This window comes from Lepidochelys kempii, chromosome 8, assembly GCF_965140265.1.
Source record: "Lepidochelys kempii isolate rLepKem1 chromosome 8, rLepKem1.hap2, whole genome shotgun sequence".
Lineage (NCBI taxonomy): Eukaryota > Metazoa > Chordata > Testudines > Cheloniidae > Lepidochelys > Lepidochelys kempii.
Window position 1 is genome coordinate 95,044,691 of NC_133263.1, and position 18,398 is coordinate 95,063,088.

An 18,398-nucleotide genomic window follows, 5' to 3' on the forward strand; every position below is an offset into this window, starting at 1 on the left:
TCCATTTTTTGTAATACAAAATGGAAGAGCTTCAGGCATAATATAGGTTACAGAATGGGTTTGTATTCCACATTTTCAGTTGGAGTTCTGTTACCGCTGTATAATTCATACTGCAGGTGTAAATAGATTTATAAATGATTGAGTGCTTTATGTAGTGGTGACTGTGAAGGCAAATGTGACCATTATGCAGTCGCTAATGTACGCAGAAACTTGGATGTTAGAATCTGTTATGTTGAGTGAGGGAGAATGTTGGCCAGAACAGAGATGACACTGGATACGTATTGAATGCTGGAAGAATGTCACTTTAAGATAACATGAAGGATACCAGATCAGCTGCCCCTTTTCTTCCCCCCAAGTACTGCAGTGTCAGCCTGGGAGGGGATCCCTGATCATGGTGTGAAAACTGTATGCCTCATCCACTAGCCCAGTGGTTCTCAACCAGGAGTACACATATCCTTGGGGGTACAAAGAGGTCGTCCAGGGGTTACTCAACTAATTTACATCAGTGTTTCTCAACCTAGGGGTTGCACCCCTAGGGAGGTCACGGGTTGGGTTAGAGGGTTGCAAGCGCAGGGCTGGCATTAGGGGGTGGCAAGCAGGGCAATTGCCCAGGGCCACATGAAGGTAAGTTACAGACTTCAGCCCTGCTGCATGCAGTTCAATCTTCAAACAAGGCTCACAAGTGAAAAACAGCCTGAAATATCACGCTGAAATGTAAGTACAATATTTATATTCAGATTGATTTATTTTATAATTGTAGGGTAAAAATGAGACAGCAAATTTTCAGTAATAGTGTGCTCTGACACTTTTGTATTTTTATGTCTGATTTTTGTAAGCAAGTAGTTTTTAAGTAAGGTGAAACTTGAGGTATGCAAGACAAATCAGACTCTGAAAGAGGTACAGTAGTCTGGAAAGGTTGAGAACCACTGCACTAGCCCAGAAGTAAGGCTGCTACCACTGAGCCATCCTGATGCATTGAATATATTTTGTATGTCATGGTTGAGAAAAAAGGAAAAATTATAAATTCCTCTTTGTATGTAGACTGAAACTTGAACTATACAGCAATCTAGTTTATTTACTTAGAGTGAACTAACTTTTAACTAAATGTCATTGCAAATAGGTGAGGCCTATCGATTACAGTTAATCTTGTTTGCATCTTCACGCGCATCTCACCAAGAAAAATAAAAATTGAATGTCAAAATTCAAAGAAATGCCTTCCCCCCTCCCCCCACAAAAAAATGTTTGATTATTTTTGCTACTCTTCTGAAACATAATTAAGCATCACAGTAGGGTTTCGGTTGCCCCAAAAGGTTCTCCCTGTATAAGGCAAAACACCTTGGACCAGCTAAGTTATACCTGCTTATACAAGTCTTGATTAGGCCCTGTTAGCATAACATAAATTGAATGCATATTAGATTTACTCCAAACGGCAGACAAATTGATTTGGAAAAAATATAGAAATCTGCACACCACATTCTTTAAACATGGATTTTAAATTAAGCTGTTTTCACAAGAAGTATGAAGTGTTTACTCTTTTCATATATCTCTTGCTGATCAGAATAGAAGCTGTTGTACATGCTTGAAACAGGCTTGTGAATGAATGATGAAGATGAATGTCAATTTTTTAGCAGTAAATCTACATACTTTCTCTTCAGAGAGTGGTATCAGAAAGTGAGCAAAATGTGTAATTCTCTGTCAGGAGATTGACTTCTGTAGAAGGAAAGGAAGAAAGCAAGAAAACTCAAGAAGTCTGCTTGCCATACAGACTTCCTTAAATTTGAGCATTTACTGAGCCATATAGGAAAAATTCTTCTCCCCTTATGGCCCAGGAATTGAGTATATTATGATAAAGCCTCTCCAGTGAAAAATCCTGTCATACTTAAAAGCAGAAGTGCAATATCTTTTTCAGCTTGATTGGCTTTTGTTGAATGTGCAGGATCCTACTCAACCAGCTTCCTTTTATTCCTACTAACATTGCAAAGTGAAATGTGTAGTAAAATTTTAAATTGTTTTATAGTGATGTCTTGCCTGGGAGGGAAAGGCTCAAAATGGAGCAGACCCACCAGCGTGCAGAGACCAGATGCAGGGATTCTGTAGCGAGGAGCAGCAAGGGTTTTGGCAGGCAAGCCAGCAGAATGCTGGAAGCATGACCAGAGAGTCCACAAATTCTGTGTGATCCAATAAGAAACCATGACTGATATTAAACTCCCGGAATGTAGGAGCAACCATGCATGTTATAATGGTTGTAGTGTCTCTTTGGATATTCTCTTACTCTGTTAAATGGTTTCTAACCATCATTACTGTGATCTTCTTGTTAAAGTGTGACTAATAGATTGTATGCCTTCTAGCTGTCCCTGACTCACTTTAAATATGTCCTCTCTTCGTCAATTTGTGATGTATGAGTTTTGGTTCCACTTCATACCATATTGCACGAGGATACCTTTGTACTATAGACTCATCCAAGATTGTTTTCAAAGGTAGTTTTATGTTCTAGGTAGAATTCCATCATTCTGCCAACATTCTTCCCACGTTCTACCTCATAAAAAAGAGGCTTTGTAAGGGAAATGGCCAGTAACCTTTGTGAACAATGTGACAGCAGCAATTTTTCACTAGCTATACTGTACGCATCTCAAAACTGTGTTGCAATAATGAGGCGAGAGAGTAGTTTTTGTGTTTAACGGTAATGTGACTCAGGAAGTGTGGATTCTCTTCCTGGCTCTGCCACAGATTTACCATGTGGCTTTGGATATAGTTCTCTGTGCTTTTGGATTCCTTCTGTAAAATGAGAATAACGATACTTGTCCACCACATAAGTGTACAGTGAACATGAAGGCTTTTAAAGTGCTTTGACATCATTGCATAGAGGGAGCTGTATGTTTGCAAAGAATAATTCTTTTGTCATGTGTGATAAATCTTAGTCTTTAACTAAACAAATGTGTTAAATTTAACCCCATGATCTTGCTGTAAATTTCAGACAGTCCTGTTTATTGCACATAGTGATTTTGAATTATACAACATGAAGATCTTTGCATGTAATTCTGGAAGTTTTTACAATGTGTTTTACATAAGAATTGGCCTTGTAAAATAATTAAGTAATCAAATAAAGCTTTGTGGTGGATGCTGTCATTAAATTCCTGTCTAGCTGCTGTGTGGCTCTCAAGTGGCATTAGAATTTTAACACGCTTCCAGTTCTCTGCACTTGCATTTCTAAAGACTACTGAGTAAGCTAGAGTACGTTTCTTGGTTTTGCCTATTTAAATTTTTCAGCACTTTTTTTTAAGTAACTTGACATATCTTTCACTGTTTACAAATCTTGATGGGCCAAGAGTAGAGACAGACACCAAGAAACTACTTGAAGAGGGTAGTACTGGATGAGAATTAGACTGAGTTGCTAATGCTAAATTCTAGCTTTGTATTCAGAGGACTTGCAAATCACTTGGCATGTAATCTGCAGTGTATTGAAGTAGTTGTCACATAAAAATTAATGCTTTTAAATTACTAGATTGACTCAGGACACATGTTATAGAGGTGATGTTTGTAGTCCATGCAGATGAGAGGTCGGCTTCTCAGCTGGGCAGGAAGTCTCTTTGATATAACATTCTCTAGCTGCATTTTCTGGTTATCTTCCCAGTCTAAAGCACTATTCTGTGGCAGATGTTTAATAAGGAAGTGAAATACTGAAGGAAAATGGGGATAAAAACAAATTGCCAGTGTTAGAAGTTAATTCCAGCAGATCATTAGGAATGTTTTTGGATTAGCAAACAGTAGCTCTTTGTAAGAAGAGGGCTGGGAGGGTAAGGAAGTGCTTATTTATTTGTAACCCTTATTTTCAGAAGCACTTGGGTATGTTAAATTTGCAAGAGGAATAGTTTTCAATATGTAAGTTTCTGCCACACTCTAAGCCAAATTCAGAGGAGTCTGGGGTAGTCTGAATTTACCTTGCTTCTTCAGTTCCTCCACTTGCCTTATTTACACTAATGCAGACTCCCTTTCTACTTGCACATGCTTCACTAATGTGAAGTTCACACCTCCTTGCTCATTGTCTCTGTATGTGGCCTGTGGAGTTTAGGGAGCCTAGCATGGTGTAGTTCGCAGTCTGTAGGGGTAGAGGAAAGGAGTTTTGGGGGGGGGGGGGGAAAGAGCAGCTAATAACTTAAATTTACATTTATCATAGCTCCTTGCTGTGTAAGTTTCGTCATTAGACTCCTTTTACACTCCTACATTAGTAGGTGGGAGTAAGTAGGACTAAATATCTGAGTTAAGCTCCATGTATGGAGGCTTAGAACTGACGTGATATATTATTATTCTCTTCATGGCAAGCAGGATTAGGCACTTGCTGATTTTCATAAGCAAGATGGCCTAATGGCTAGTGCTACATACTGAGATTTAAGAGAAATGTCAGTTTTGTTATCCTTACTAATTTATTGTGATCACCCTAATTTAATACCTCGTTTAGAATCCTGAAAATCTTTCCCTACTGACTTATTTTGTCACTGGGCAAACATTTTTATATCTCTAGTGATCTTGCAGCACTGTAATGTCAATACCTAGTGTCCTGGCAGCAGCAAATAACACTACCGATGATTTTTTTTTTTTTGTTTTTTTTTTTGTTTCTGGAAATCTGTCATTCATTAAGGCACAATATTTAATTCCTACTAAAGATTGTTTTTTGGCGTTCTGGCAAGCAGTATGTTTGTGTGTGATCGCTCCAAAATGTTTTATAATTATTTACTCCTCAGGATCGGTGCAATGACTAGACTATAGAATTGCATCTATGAATGTGGAATACACCTGTACACAATTCTGTTTAAAATATTTCTTGTCATAGTATTTAAAACATTTTCACCTTCAGATATGTTTTTACATGTACATGGCATATACACAGCCACAGAAGAAGCTTACAGTATCAGTGACATTCCTTGTAATGGCTTTATTTTCCCCTTTCCTACACTAATGCTAGTTACCTAACTTTAAAAATGAGGCCAAACAATGTTTGCAATAGGTGCCATTGTACCTCCTGATCTCTCATGGTTTCCAGGACACATGATGGTTACGCTAAAGCAATGGTTCTCAACCTGTTTACCATTGTGGGCTGCGTATGCAGCTCTCTGTGTTGTTTGGGCCGTATCCACACAATATATATACTACCTTTATGGCCCTGAGGATGTCACAGGGGCTGCAGCTATATGCTGATTGGGCTGCAGGTTGAGAACCACTATACTAAAGGGATCAATATTGCCCTTCCTTAAGCCACATATCTCCCAGGAAATCAAATATGTGCAAAACATAGGCTTAGGATCCCATTGTCTTTTTTTCAGCTATAGTCCTACTAATATTTGTGCACTGTGCTGGACTCTGAACATCTAGTCAGTTGGGCTGGGGAACACTGAATGGTAACGTCACACCATTACCCTAGAAACCAGGAATTGCAGTTCCCACCAGTACTCTTATAAAATTTTAATTAAATAAATTTAATTTCTAGACTGGCTTTGGGCTAAGAGGATTTCCTCTTGGAAGTGTGTATAGCATTCCTGTATCCAGTCTTATACAGTACACTGGCTTTGTTTATGTAGCTTGCAGTTTTGAATGAAAAATAGGAAATCGAAGATGATGACTTTATTGGGCCTAATTTTTAATAGTTATTAGGGATTGTAACAAGATTAAAAAGAACAGGAGTACTTGTAGTCGCTAAGGTGCCACAAGTACTCCTGTTCTTTTTGCGAATACAGACTAACTCGGCTGCTACTCTGAAAGAAGATTAAGCCCACTGATAGACCCTTGGTAACAGTCTGAAGCAGTGGTGAGCTGGAGCCGGTTCGAACGGACCAGTTAAATTTTGAAGCCGGTTTAGAACTGGTTGTTAAAGGGGTGGGCAAACTCCTGCCCACGGGCCACATCCGGCCCACAGGACCGTCCTGTCCGGCCTGCCTGAGGTCTCAGCTGGGGAGGCTCCCCTGAGAATCCCTTTTTAATTTTTACTCACCCAGCAGTGTTCCGGGTCTTCGGCACTTCAGCAGCGGGCCCTTCAGTCACTCCGGGTCTTTGGCGGCACAACCCAGAGCAACTGAAGGGCCTGCTACCGAAGTGCCGCTGAAGACCCAGAGCGACTGAAGGAACTGGTTCTTCAGCTTTTGGCAGCTCATCACTGGTCTGAAGTAGCCTCAGAGCTTGTATCTTGCTCTGTGTGTGTACGCTGACTTAGAGGCTTGATGGGAGCATATTTAAATTCACCTGTAAAAAGGATCCCAGTTAGCTTCAGCTAGGTGGAGCTAGCCCTAAGACTTGTGAACTGAAAAGCAATCCTCATATACAAGTGCTACTAAATGTTAATTGCTTCCCGTACCTATGCTGCAAGCTACACTTACATTTGTGTGTAATAGCACAAATTTGAGCTAAAGGAGTTGACTTTCTGTAGAAATTAGGTAAATCATCCAAATGCTTAAGCAGTCTAGGACTTTTTTGGTATCACTTTGGTAGCAGAACAGCAATAAAGTATAACCTTCCTGACTTTGCTAATCAGCTAAAACTTCATAATTTTCACACATGAAGCAGTCTCCCTCCTTTACAAAGATGTAATAGCAAAGTGTTGTAGTGGCTTCTTGTCTTGCTAGAACTTAAGTGCTCTGCATATATATGGCTAGAATAATTATCTAAATATAATGAAGTATTATCAACAATTTAAGCTAGATTGCACTCTCAAAATAAATGAACACTATATAGTACATTTTGGCATGTACTATACTTACTAACTGGTAAAATTCTTGTAAATCACAATGGGTCTCTGTCGCTAACTTGCACTAATGAAGTTCTGCAAAGTTTAGTTTTGGTTCTCTTAAGATTAGAAATGGATGCCAAGTTTGCTGTGAGCAGTATGTATTAGATGAATTTAGGGTAATGTTGGGAGTCGAAAATCTTTGGTTCTGTTCCCAGATCTTCCACTTGTAGGACTTTGAGGAAATCACTTAACCACTGTGCTTATGTCCACCAGTTTACAAAATGAATAGAAGACAAACATTACATCTCACTTTATAAGGTAGACAGTGTTTTGAGATATTTGGTTGAAATTACTGTGTAACATGCAAAGAAGTGACTCTGGGTGGTTGATTTAAAAAAAAAAAATTCAGCTTTCAGCACCTGCCATAATAGATCCTAGACACAGAGACTAAAAGGTGGATTTGTAAAGCTTTTTTTAAAAATTGAGGTTCCCAGACAGACTGCAGAACATACGTGCTGTCTTAAATCTGAAAATTCCTCTGGATAGCTAACTAGAAGAGGAACAGGAACTGGAACTGTCGTGTCGATTTCAGGATTCATTTCTGTCTCCTAGGTTGACAGACATCAAACATTACAGATCAGGGAGCAGAGATAAATGCTCCCTGTTTTTATGAGTATCTGATGTAGTGTTTTTACACTGCCTTTCATCTCAGCATCTTGAAGCATTTTGCAAATACTCATGAATCGTGCCTCAACACACTGAGGTAGCAAAGTACCATTATTGCTATTTTATATCTGAGGAAACTGAAGCACCAGGAAGCTGTGACTTAGCCATTGTCACTGAGCCATGCCTATGGAAGATCTGGAAACAGGTTCCATATGTCTTGTCTCCTCATCCTGTGCTTCTTAAGCACTAGGACGTATTCCAAATGTGTTACTTACTGATCTTAAAATGTGAGTTGTGTTTACATATAGGGACAGATTGAAATCACTGGGGAAGTCTCTGAAACAACAAATTGAGGCACTTAGATCTGTTTTCTTGGCCGTGAGACATTCCCTTCATATTGTAAAAACCACAGATTTATTAGCGGGGACTAGTGAGACTTTTAGGTTGACCGCTAGTATTCATCCCAGGTCCTCAAAGGTTCTGGTCACCCATTGCTTATTGAAAGAAATATGATTCCATATCTGTTTCTATTTTATGAACTTCATTAAAAGTCTTAAAGTAAAACTAAAATTAAGAAAACATCACCAGAGTTAAGTTGCTATTAATACTAAATTACACTAAGAATAAAATGCTTTGACTGTTAAATCAGAATTAAATTAACAAATCAAATCTTAAATTAATTTTAGTATTGGATAAGTATTGGATAAGTGTTAAATTATCCATTTAATACCAAAAATATTTAATACTTTTAAATTCTGAGAGGGAATTGAGGAAGGTGGCTGTCTGATTATAAATCATAACTAGAGAATTTTGCCAAAGTCAATTAAATCTACAATTGGGTCTCAGTAAATAGTGTAATACTGAAACATGCATGCATAGTGCATTTCTGCAGGATATCTGGCTCTCACATCTGCTATTAAACCCTAATTTTCAAGAGCACTACACTAATGCTTTTTTTTAAAAGTTGAATAATAAACCATTTGAATTAGTATCCAAGGATGATATTAACAAGAAGCAGCCATGCATTTCTAGGGGAGTTACTACCCATTTCAGGTGTGTTGTAAGATACAAAATTGAGTCCTTGGTAGTATAAACTACTTGAAAAAGGCAATAATATTCCAGAAATGAAGGGTCTGAAATTTTACTATTATGAGGTAGAAGCTGACTTTGCCTTGTAAGCCATTTCTGTGTTTGCTAAAGGCCGACAACATAGGCTTGACATCACTTGTAAAGCTGCTTTTGTATCTTGAACACTATATAATTACTATTTAGTTGTTTGATATCTTTTTGGGGCAGGGTTTTAGCAGAAGAAAAACTCAGCTATATTTTCTCCAATCAAAGGAATATGACAAGGGATGCTTTCCCTTTCCCAAAATGATGGCTTAAGTTATTAAGTCAACTTTCTAACCACCCAACATCACCGTTTCCTCATGTAAATGGCATTCCTTTCACTAGACTGTTAGTGAAGGTATGTGGCTGACCCCCTCAGAAATACAGCAGATTGTTGGGGGAATTTGTATTTAACATCTCCTCTCTCATTTCCTCAGTGGTACTGACTTAAGTGATCACCTTCTGTTGTATGGTTTTTAATCTCTGTGGGGAAGGAAGCATAAAAGGTCAGTACTGCTGAAAGATAATAGTGACACACACAATGGACATCCTTTAGTCCTGAAGTCCTTTAACATGTTCAACGTGGGTAGTAGCAGTTGAGTATCCATGCCAATTTAAGAATAAGGACAGGTCTACACCTGAAACTTTGGTCGACCTAGCTAAATCGCTGAATTTTTCACACCCCTGAGTGACATAGGTCAGCTGACCTAAGTCCCAATATAGACACTTCTAGATCGACAGAAGACTTTTTCCATTGACCCAGCTACCACCTCTTGGGAGAGTGGATTTACTACAGCGACGGAAAAACCCCTTTCATCGCTGTAGCAAGCGTCTGCAGTTCTGCTGCTGTAGTGTAGCTATGTTGCTGTAGCGTTCGTAGTGTAGACATACTGTTAGCCTCTCCTAAAACTGCCAACAAGATGCAAACTGATGCCAGCAGTGGATTTATTTTTTTTAAAGAACACTGATGCTTATCCACTAAGAAATGGACTGAGTCCACAACTCACTTCACGTAAACCAGTCACTAAAAGGTCATTTTCAGTCAATACAAGCCTGGGTAGGAGTCAGATCGATGACCTAGGTTCTGCACCGATGTGCCACTGACACCTCTTTGAGTTATTTTTCTTTTTTACTGGACTAATAACTATCCTATCTTGTACTAGAAAAAGATGACTCATTTTAATAAATGTACAGTCTTTTTTTCTGGTCTACATGAAATGAGTTGTGGTTTCAGTCCATTTCCTGGTGGATAGGTGGCTGTGGTAGCACCCTGTTAGCAGTGTTTGAAGAGGCCAAGTCTTAAACTGGTGTGGAGGTTCAGCCGTACTACTTACATTGTATGTTTTAGAGCAGTGACTCTCAACCTTTCCAGACCACTGTACCCCTTGCAGGAGTCTGATTTATCTTGTGTACCCCAAGTTTTACCTTACTTAAAAACTACTTGCTTACAAAATCAGATATAAAAATACAAAAGTGACACAGCACACTATTACTGGACAAATTACTTACTTTCTCATTTTTACCATATCACCTTGATCGATCAGTCCTTCAGCCCTCATATAGATTGTGCCAATCACAACACACCTTCCATTCTTCTCATATCCTGGCCTTCCTTTTTCATGTGCGGCCATGTATTTTCACAATAAAATCTTCCCATCTCTTTGGAGGTCGTGTGAGTGGGCATTTCAGTTCCCAGGGGTACCACTCGGTGACAGCTGCAGTCCATCGATAGTCAGTGAGCCTTGCTATATGCCCGGCCCATTGCATTTTACTATGCATGCTCTCAAAAACAACATCCTGCACTCTACTCTGCTGTCTGATTGCTTCACTGGGGACTCGGTCGCTGTTGGAAATTCCCAGAATTCTTCTTTCCATCGCCCTCTCCGTGACAGTCAGTTGCTGTTCCTCTCTTTCGTCAGCTCCCATGTTTTGCTGCCATACAACATTGCTGGCAGTACTGTTGAGCTGAAGAGGCTGGCGCATGTTGCCTTGTTGGTTTTTCTGCTTGCTTTCTTCACGAGAGCTCGCTTTCCTGATCGTGGCACGTGTTAATTTCTTGGCCAAAATAGCCATATTGCTCAACTTCTACTTGTTCTCCTGTGATTTTTATTTGGGCTTTTGGCAAGGTATCAGACCACATAAATTTCGTTTTGGAACTGTTAATTTTCAGTCCGACTTGGCTGCTTTTTGTGTTGAGTTCTAGCAGCATTTTCTATAGTTTGGTAGTATTTTCTGCAATCACACAATATCATCCATGAATCTGAGATGGTTTAAGTGCTCTCCATTGATGTTGATTCCACCCCTCTAAATCATCTGCCTCATTACCATTTTGAGGCAGGCTGTTAAGAGTTTCTGTGAAACGGTGTCTCCTTATTTCACACCTTCCTTAACTGGGATGCAAAGGGGAATATCAAATAAAGTTATATTTGTAGTGCAGTCAGAATTTGCTTCCTTTAATGGTTTGATGTAGTTTGTGTCGATGCCCTGCTCTGCAAGAGCTGTCAACGCTGCATTGATTGCTGTCAAACGCTTTTCATAGTCGACGAAGGCAGTACATAAAGGGAATTTGTATTCCCTTGAGTGTTCCAATAGCTGTTTTATAGTGAAAATATAGTCCATTGTGCTGAAATTCCTTGGAAAGCCTGCTGCTCTCTCGGCTGCTGCTCATCCAGACTCTGTGAGAGTCTGTTTGTTGTTACTTTGGTGAACAGCTTGTAGACATGTGAGAGTAGGCATATTGGACGATAGTTCTTTAGATCTTCATGATCGCCCTTCCTGTACAGCAGAATGGTGTTGGACTCCTTCCAGCTAGATGGTATCTTCTGCATGTCCAAGTAATGGCTAAACCTCTGAGCAAGGGTTTCCCAGAGGTCTTGGCTTCCAGCTCTTATAATTTCAATTGTCAGTCCATCTTTATCTGGGGCTTTTCCTTCCTTCATTTGGTGAACTACATGTCAAACTTTGCTGACAAGGACTGGGAGTACGTGCTCATTGGTTGGTTGAAGTGTTGGTACTGGGACATTTATCTGAGAGGCGAACAGTTTGGTGTAGAAATCTTTGCAGACTGCTTTCATCGCTGTTCTGTCAGTTACTGGTTTTCCCTCCCTGTTCTTCAGTACCATTATTGTATCATATAATTATAAAATAAATCAATTGGAATATAAATATTGTACTTACATTTCAGTGTATAGTACAGGGATGGCCAAACCTACTAACCCTCTGAGCTGTGCATGACAATCTTGAGACGTTTGAGAGCACCTCCAGTCCCGAATCCCCTCCTCCCCCCGCCCCACTGCCAGAGGTGATGCATGGGGGGAGGCACGTGGGGTCATATCTCCCCCACCCCCTCCGGATTTTTGCCAGGATTTGCTGGCTCTGCTCGGTCGCATGATGCTGCCGGGCCCCCTCCCTGCCAGGCAGCTGCTGGAGCCAGCAAGCTGGGAGCTGTGGCCATGGGGAGAGACAGTGGCAAACAGCTGGGAGCTGCAGGGAGAGCTCCTGCTTTTACTGCTGCCTCTCCCTGTGGAGCTAAAGCAGTGCCTCTCCACACGGAGCTAACACCTGGAAGTTGCAGGGAGGAGCTGCTGTGGGAAGGCGAGGGGCATGCCTGGGTGTGTGTGACTTAAGCTGTTGCGGGGGGCTTTAAATTGTGCCCCCCACTATCAGTAGGCACCAGTTGTCTCGCGCAGAAGCTCCTAGACCCACCATCCTGCCACAGGGAAGAAGCCTGAGCTTCTGGTAGGCAGAGAATTGGGGGAGGCGTCGGGGGCTCCGTGAACCACACTTTAACTGTAAAAGAACTGCATGCGACTCATGAGCCACAGTTAGGCGACCCTGGTATAGCATAGAGAGAGGTATAAACAGGTCATTGTCCGTATGGAATTTTAGTTTGTACTGACTTTGCTGGTGCTTTTTATGTACAGACGCTCCCCAACTTAACGCAATTGTTCGGTTCCGGAAAGCCTTGCGTAACTCTAACTTTGCATAAGTCAGAAACGTATACTTGAACGTTATGCCAAAAAAGAAACCAACCCCAAAACCCTCCTATTTCTAGCTTACAGAACTTTTTCCATAAGTGTGAATTTGTGTAAATCGGGTCTTGCGTAACCCAGGGAGTGTCTGTAGCTTGTTGTAAAACTAGACTGATATCTAGATAAGTTGGTGACCCCCGGAAGACCTCTGTGTACCCCTAGGAGTACATGTACCCCTAGTTTAGAACTACTGTTCTAGAGCACTTGTGTTGTCAGTTTTGTCTCCAATATCTTTCAGCATAATAAATTCATTAAGGGTATGTCTACTCTGGAGCTAGAAGGTGTAATCTCTGGCTTGAGTAGACGTATTCATGCTGCATCTGATGAACTAGCACACTAAAAGAGCAGTGTAGCTGCCATGGGATGGGCTAGCTTCCCCGAGTACATTCTTAAGATCTCAAATGGGATTGTGTTCAGGGCGATTAACCCATCCCACCACTTGTGCCACTGCAGCTGCGTTTCTGTTTTAAGCACACTAGTTCTATTAGAGCTAGCATGGGTATGTCTGCTTGGACTGAAAATTACACCTTCCAGCTCCGTACATACCCTTAGACTTTCAAAATCCTCTTACCTCCCCTCCCCCCCCAAATAATAATTTCAGACATAAATTACATAGGAATGTATTTAACACATCAGATCAGGCTGTTTCAACAGCAGTGGCCAACACCTGATGCTTCAAACGAAATACAAAATCCTATAGTTGCTTGCCAACTACATAGTGTTTTTCACAAAGTTGGATGTGGGGGAAACTGCTTCCTGTCTGCTGACAAGCTTATGCCCTGAAGCTTTGGACTTAATTACTCTTTTTGGGCTGTGCAGCTGCAAATATTAATGGTCATGGTATCCAGCCTTGTTCTGTTTTACTTCAGCAACTGTATCCCAGTAACACCTGTAATAGTGAATTCCACGGGTCAGTTATATACAGTCTGAGTTTATTTCTAAACTTACTGCTCTTGAATCACTGTTCTAGTTAGGTTAGAATTTTTTAAAATAAACTGGACAAAACCTCCATATAGGATGCAGTGAGAACTAGGAGCTCCATTATTTGCTCAAATAGACTAAATTCTTTACCACTTTCTCATGGATTCTGTTTTCTTTTAATTTTCTTTCTTTTGTTCATTTCACTTCCCTGACACTGGTGTGGGGGGTTTTTTGGTTTTGTTTTTTTTTACACTTGAATATGCTTTGTCCTTGTCCTTCCTCCCCACATTACTCCTAAGGGAATTCTGGCCCCCAAAAATAAAAAATTCTGCACACAATATTTTAAAATTCTGCAAATTTTATTATATAATAAACAAATATGGAGGCTCCAGCATTGCAGTGGGGAGCACCCTGCAGCCCTTGCCCTGGGAAAGGGACTCAGCGGTGAAACTGCACCCACCCCTGACAAAGTACAAGGGCTGGACCTGCCCCAGAAGCACCCTGGGGCCCAGTTGTGGGCAGGCAGGCTCAGCCCAGCAGAATCCAAGTGTAGAGGGATTTCATGTGGGGAGAGCCTGGTGTGGGACAAGAGGGCTCTGTGTGGGGTAATCTGGGTGTGGCAGCTCATTGTGGGGATCTGGATGCACCGGGACTCATTTGGGGCTTTCTGGGTGCAGGGGCAGTGGAGCTCTGCAGGGGGGGTCCAGGTGAGGGTGGTTGGGACTAGGCAGGAAGGGTCTGGGTGTGTCATGATGGGGCTTGGTGGGGGTTTATATCTGTGGGGGTCTGGGTACTGGGACTGTGGGGGGGCTCATTGAGGTGGTTCAAGTGCAGGGGGAGGGCTCATTTGGTGGGGTTCAAAGTGCCTGCTTATTGGGGGGAGCCCCAGCTTCTGCCACCGAGGGGGTGCCAAGTGCTGGGCTCCCGCTTCCCCTATCCACTTCTCATCCTCCTTCCCACCGTCTCCTGCCCTCACTCCCACATCCCTGCCCTATCCCACCCCACTTCCTTCCCTACTGCCTCTTCCCCTATCCTATTCCCCTGCCCCACTGCAGGCACTCATTCTTGTACAGAAGACAGGATGGCTCCTAACACACAGAAAGGGAGGACCCATGAGGCAGCGTCCGAGCAGCACTCTCCTTCAGCTGGGCAGCTCTGTGCTCTAAGAAATGGGAGGGGCAGTAGCATGTGACCCTGAGTGCCCCCCATGCCTAGCCTTTGTTTGGGAGGGCAGTACCCCTCCAAACTAAGCCCGTGGGCATCCCCAGGTCCCCCACCCCCTACGTGGCTTCCCTTTACTTCCGTATCATTTTCTGTGGGGAAGCAAAGAAATCTGCGGGGAGACATGAATTCTCTGCATGTGCAGTGGCACAGAATTCCCCCAGGAGCATCACGTGGCTTTTCTCCTGAGTGCGGTCCTGTTGCTGCTACTACATTTTTGTTTTCACTTATTTCCAACTGGTGCAGGACCTGAGCCAAATTCTGCCTCCTGTTTTCGTGTCAGAGGGAAAATTCCTCTGTGAATCCCACTACCCCACCCCACACTGGGTGATCAGCATTTGAAACAGAAGAAATGGTAGCTTGTTTCCCAGGCCCTTATTTTATCTGGCATCACTGCTTTACCTCACGTGGCACTTCACAAAGAATGTTGGGCTAATTTTGTGTGTTCTCTCTGTGTGCAGGAATAATTGCAATTCAGTGGCAATTAAAAAGAAATGGGTAACGTTGATCTGAGCAGATTGCTGCTTGTCCTGTGTGGGAGGGGGATGGGAAAATACAGCACTGCTTTTTTTAATGACTCATTTTGACTGTAAAAAGGGCAGAGTTGTGATTGAGATTTGGGTTTTTTGATAAATCACTACTTTATGTACAGCATATTAGAAATATTTTAGTCTGTCCTTAAAATGAGGGAATGATCATGTTATGCAGCTGAATTACCTCAAATGATACAATATCTGGCCTAGTCAGATGTTTCACAGTGAATATTTAGTAGAGAATAACTGAGATGAAATTGCAGAATTCTGAAGTGAATAGGGTACTTCACACTGTAAGCATGAGACATTTATTACCTTTAGTATGTAATATGTTCTGTGATAGTGTTTGAGTACAGAATATTTGGTATTTAATTACTAGAAATCAAATTATAAAAATACTAGGGGTGTTTGTTAGATATTATTTAAATACAGTATTGCTAACCCCAGGTGTTCAAGAATCATGAGGCAGGCCCCCCAAAATTGAGAGTGGCTTAAAAGCTTAAAGCTTAGAAACCAAGCTTATTTTTAATTTGTCTTCTAGTTTTTGAACCTTTAGGGTTCATGTTTTCCAGCTTTCCTTCACAACCAGGGCAGTTTTTTATTCAGCTAAGATTCTTCTGTCGCAAGACTCCAGGAATATTAATATCACAAGACTTAAGTTTAAATTATTAGTTGGCAAGCCTGGAAATAAGACATGTAAACACACACATGTATAGAGGAAAGTACAGTCCCTGTATCAATGGGTATTCAATTGAAACGTCAAATTCTGCCCTCAAATATACTTGCAACTCCATTTGAAATCAGTGGGAGTTGTACATGCTAATTTTGTCTTAAAGGAGTTGATGAGCTAAATAATCACGAGCAGCAGCTAAAAATCCCTTCTTCATTTGTATCTCTTTTCATTCACAGAAAAATGATGAAAATGGGAACTGCTCTGGAGAAGGTATTGAGTTTCCTACAACCAATTTGTACGAACTGGAGAGCAGAGTCTTAACAGATCACTGGTCCATACCATATAAGCGAGAAGAGTCTCTGGGCAAGTGCCTAATTGCATCTACCTACCTAGCAAGACTTGGTAAGTTCTGTTTTTGACTTGTTTTTTAATGAGTCCAGTGTGTATTTAGGAAGAGTACTTATGAATTCTGTGTAAAGGTGTATACAGAGGATACGCTCTAGAAAACTGCAATTTTTATACTTACTAACTAGTGCCATACAAAAATATTGCTAGAACAGTTAACAATCTGCTGTTGTGAGCTCATACTGGTTTTGCAAAGAGGGTTTCAATTTTGTCTTGCTCATGTGTGCTTGATTGTGGAATAGAATAGGCATGCAGTTCTTTCTATGTTTTAAAGATTGTAAATATTTTTGTATGTAAAATGGTTTCATTTTAAAAATTACTGTCAATAAAGAGCTGTATTAATTTACTTGGGCATTTTATTATTATATTAATGATGTTTGGGTCCAAGCTCACTCCATATTAAGCTGTAGAGTGGGTTATTTGACCAGGCTGTCCTAGTGGAAATACTCTCTATTGCCATATCATAGACTTGGGTTGATTCCTCTCTGGTCAGGGGCTGAGGGTCAAATTGTCAGGGGCTGAGGGTGCTGTGGAGGCAACACGTTCAACTCCTGAAGTTGAAGGTATACATGAACTTGCTTTTCAGTATGCCCTCTGGCGAGCTAAAAGGAGGTTATGCTATGTTGTTGCATTGGTGGAAGACAATACAGTGCGTAAAAAAAAAAAAAAATTAGCTGAGTGTACTGTAGGCTGTATGTGAGTTTGTTATGGTGGATGAGCAGCAGCAGAATGATTTGTGCAAGTATCAAAACATAAACTGTGTCGTTGAAAGGAAAAACACCTACAGAGGTGAGGTTCTGTTAATGCCATGTAGTTGTACCAGATGGAATGTTTGGAAACTAAACTGCCTCTAATTTCTAAAAGGCTGGAAATCTAGTTTCTTTGACCTCCAGTCCCTTTTGGTGAAAGATGTAGAGCACGAGTAATGTAATCCCAATAGGATGCTTATTGCTTTGTGTTGCAAACACGTTATTTGTTGAGCTCATCTTCTGTGACCTCAGTAGCAAGGCTTTGAGATCTAGAGCTCAAGAGCCTGTAGGAAACCAGCCAGAGGTAATCCTAAATTATATACCCTCTATCCTTTCTGAAAAGGTCTTTCTGATTCTGATGAGAATTGCAAAAGATTCATGGACAGATGTATGCCTGAAGCATTTAAAAAGGTAAGGGGGAGGAAAGTGCACAAATCCAACTTTTGTGTTTGGGAGTCCATTTCATGAAATGTTCTGTTCCATTCTGATGTGTCTCTGATATTATGGTGACTGGGGTCATATAAATTTTTCAGTAAAATTGAACGCTTATGCCCCAATCCTGCATCTGTGCTGAGCTCCATTTAAATCAATGAGGTCTTTCATATGGATGCGTCCCTGCATCCGTAGTCAGTTGCAGGATCACGGCCTTAACTGGTATATGTTGATACAGTGTTTTTGAAGGTCTAAAGTTCCATAAATATTAGGATGTATTATTGTTTAGTACTAATGATCAGTCTTCCTCCCTCATTCTTCCATTGCAATCGTTCTGTCCCCCAGGTCTGAAAAATTGGAGTAATCGATTCCTCTCCTCTCTCCATTACCCTACACAGTTAGACCCCTAACTCCTGCCACTTCTGCCTTTTACAGCCTAGCCAAAATTTGTCCCTTCCTTTCTGTGCTTACCACCAAAACTCTCTTCCATGCTTGGTTTTCCTGCCTGGCCTACTGTGAACTCCTACGCTTTGGAGTTCTCAATATCATCTTGCTTTCCTCCTTCCTATTCCATATGCTGTGACCTAACTTTGTTCCTTGCCCATCACTCTGACTATATCATGCTATCCCACTTAAAATTACCTTTACTGGCTTCATGTCCCCTTCCACATCAGTCTCAAACTTTGTCCTTCCTTTCAAAGCTATGAACAAACTCTGTCCTGCTTCTGTCTCAACACTGGTTGCATGACACTTTCTTATTTGGACCCTGTTTTCCACTAATTCTTCCTCCAGACCACTCTCTTCCCTACCCCAATAATAATCTCCATGGCTTATCCTAAGCAGCCCCTACACTTGGAATGGTCTTGCTTACCTTGTATGCTTTGCAGCTTCTATCCCCCTCTCAAATCCTTCCTTACAAGCCATCTTTTTCTACAGTCCTTC

The 18,398-nt window shown here is 41.2% G+C and overlaps 1 protein-coding gene across 6 annotated transcripts in view; it reads left to right on the plus strand.

Moving 5' to 3' along the window:
• Window positions 1-18,398, plus strand: part of USP24 (ubiquitin specific peptidase 24) — a 111,774-nt gene that overhangs the window by 5,531 nt on the left and 87,845 nt on the right. For all 6 annotated transcript variants that reach the window (XR_012160474.1, XM_073357590.1, XM_073357591.1 and 3 more), the window contains exons 2-3: window positions 16,107-16,272; window positions 17,368-17,435. Coding sequence is in view for 5 of the 6 variants with exons in the window: in XM_073357590.1 (XP_073213691.1) it covers window positions 16,107-16,272; window positions 17,368-17,435 (234 nt within the window). In the remaining variant the exon portion in view is untranslated. The remainder of the gene's footprint in view (window positions 1-16,106; window positions 16,273-17,367; window positions 17,436-18,398) is intronic.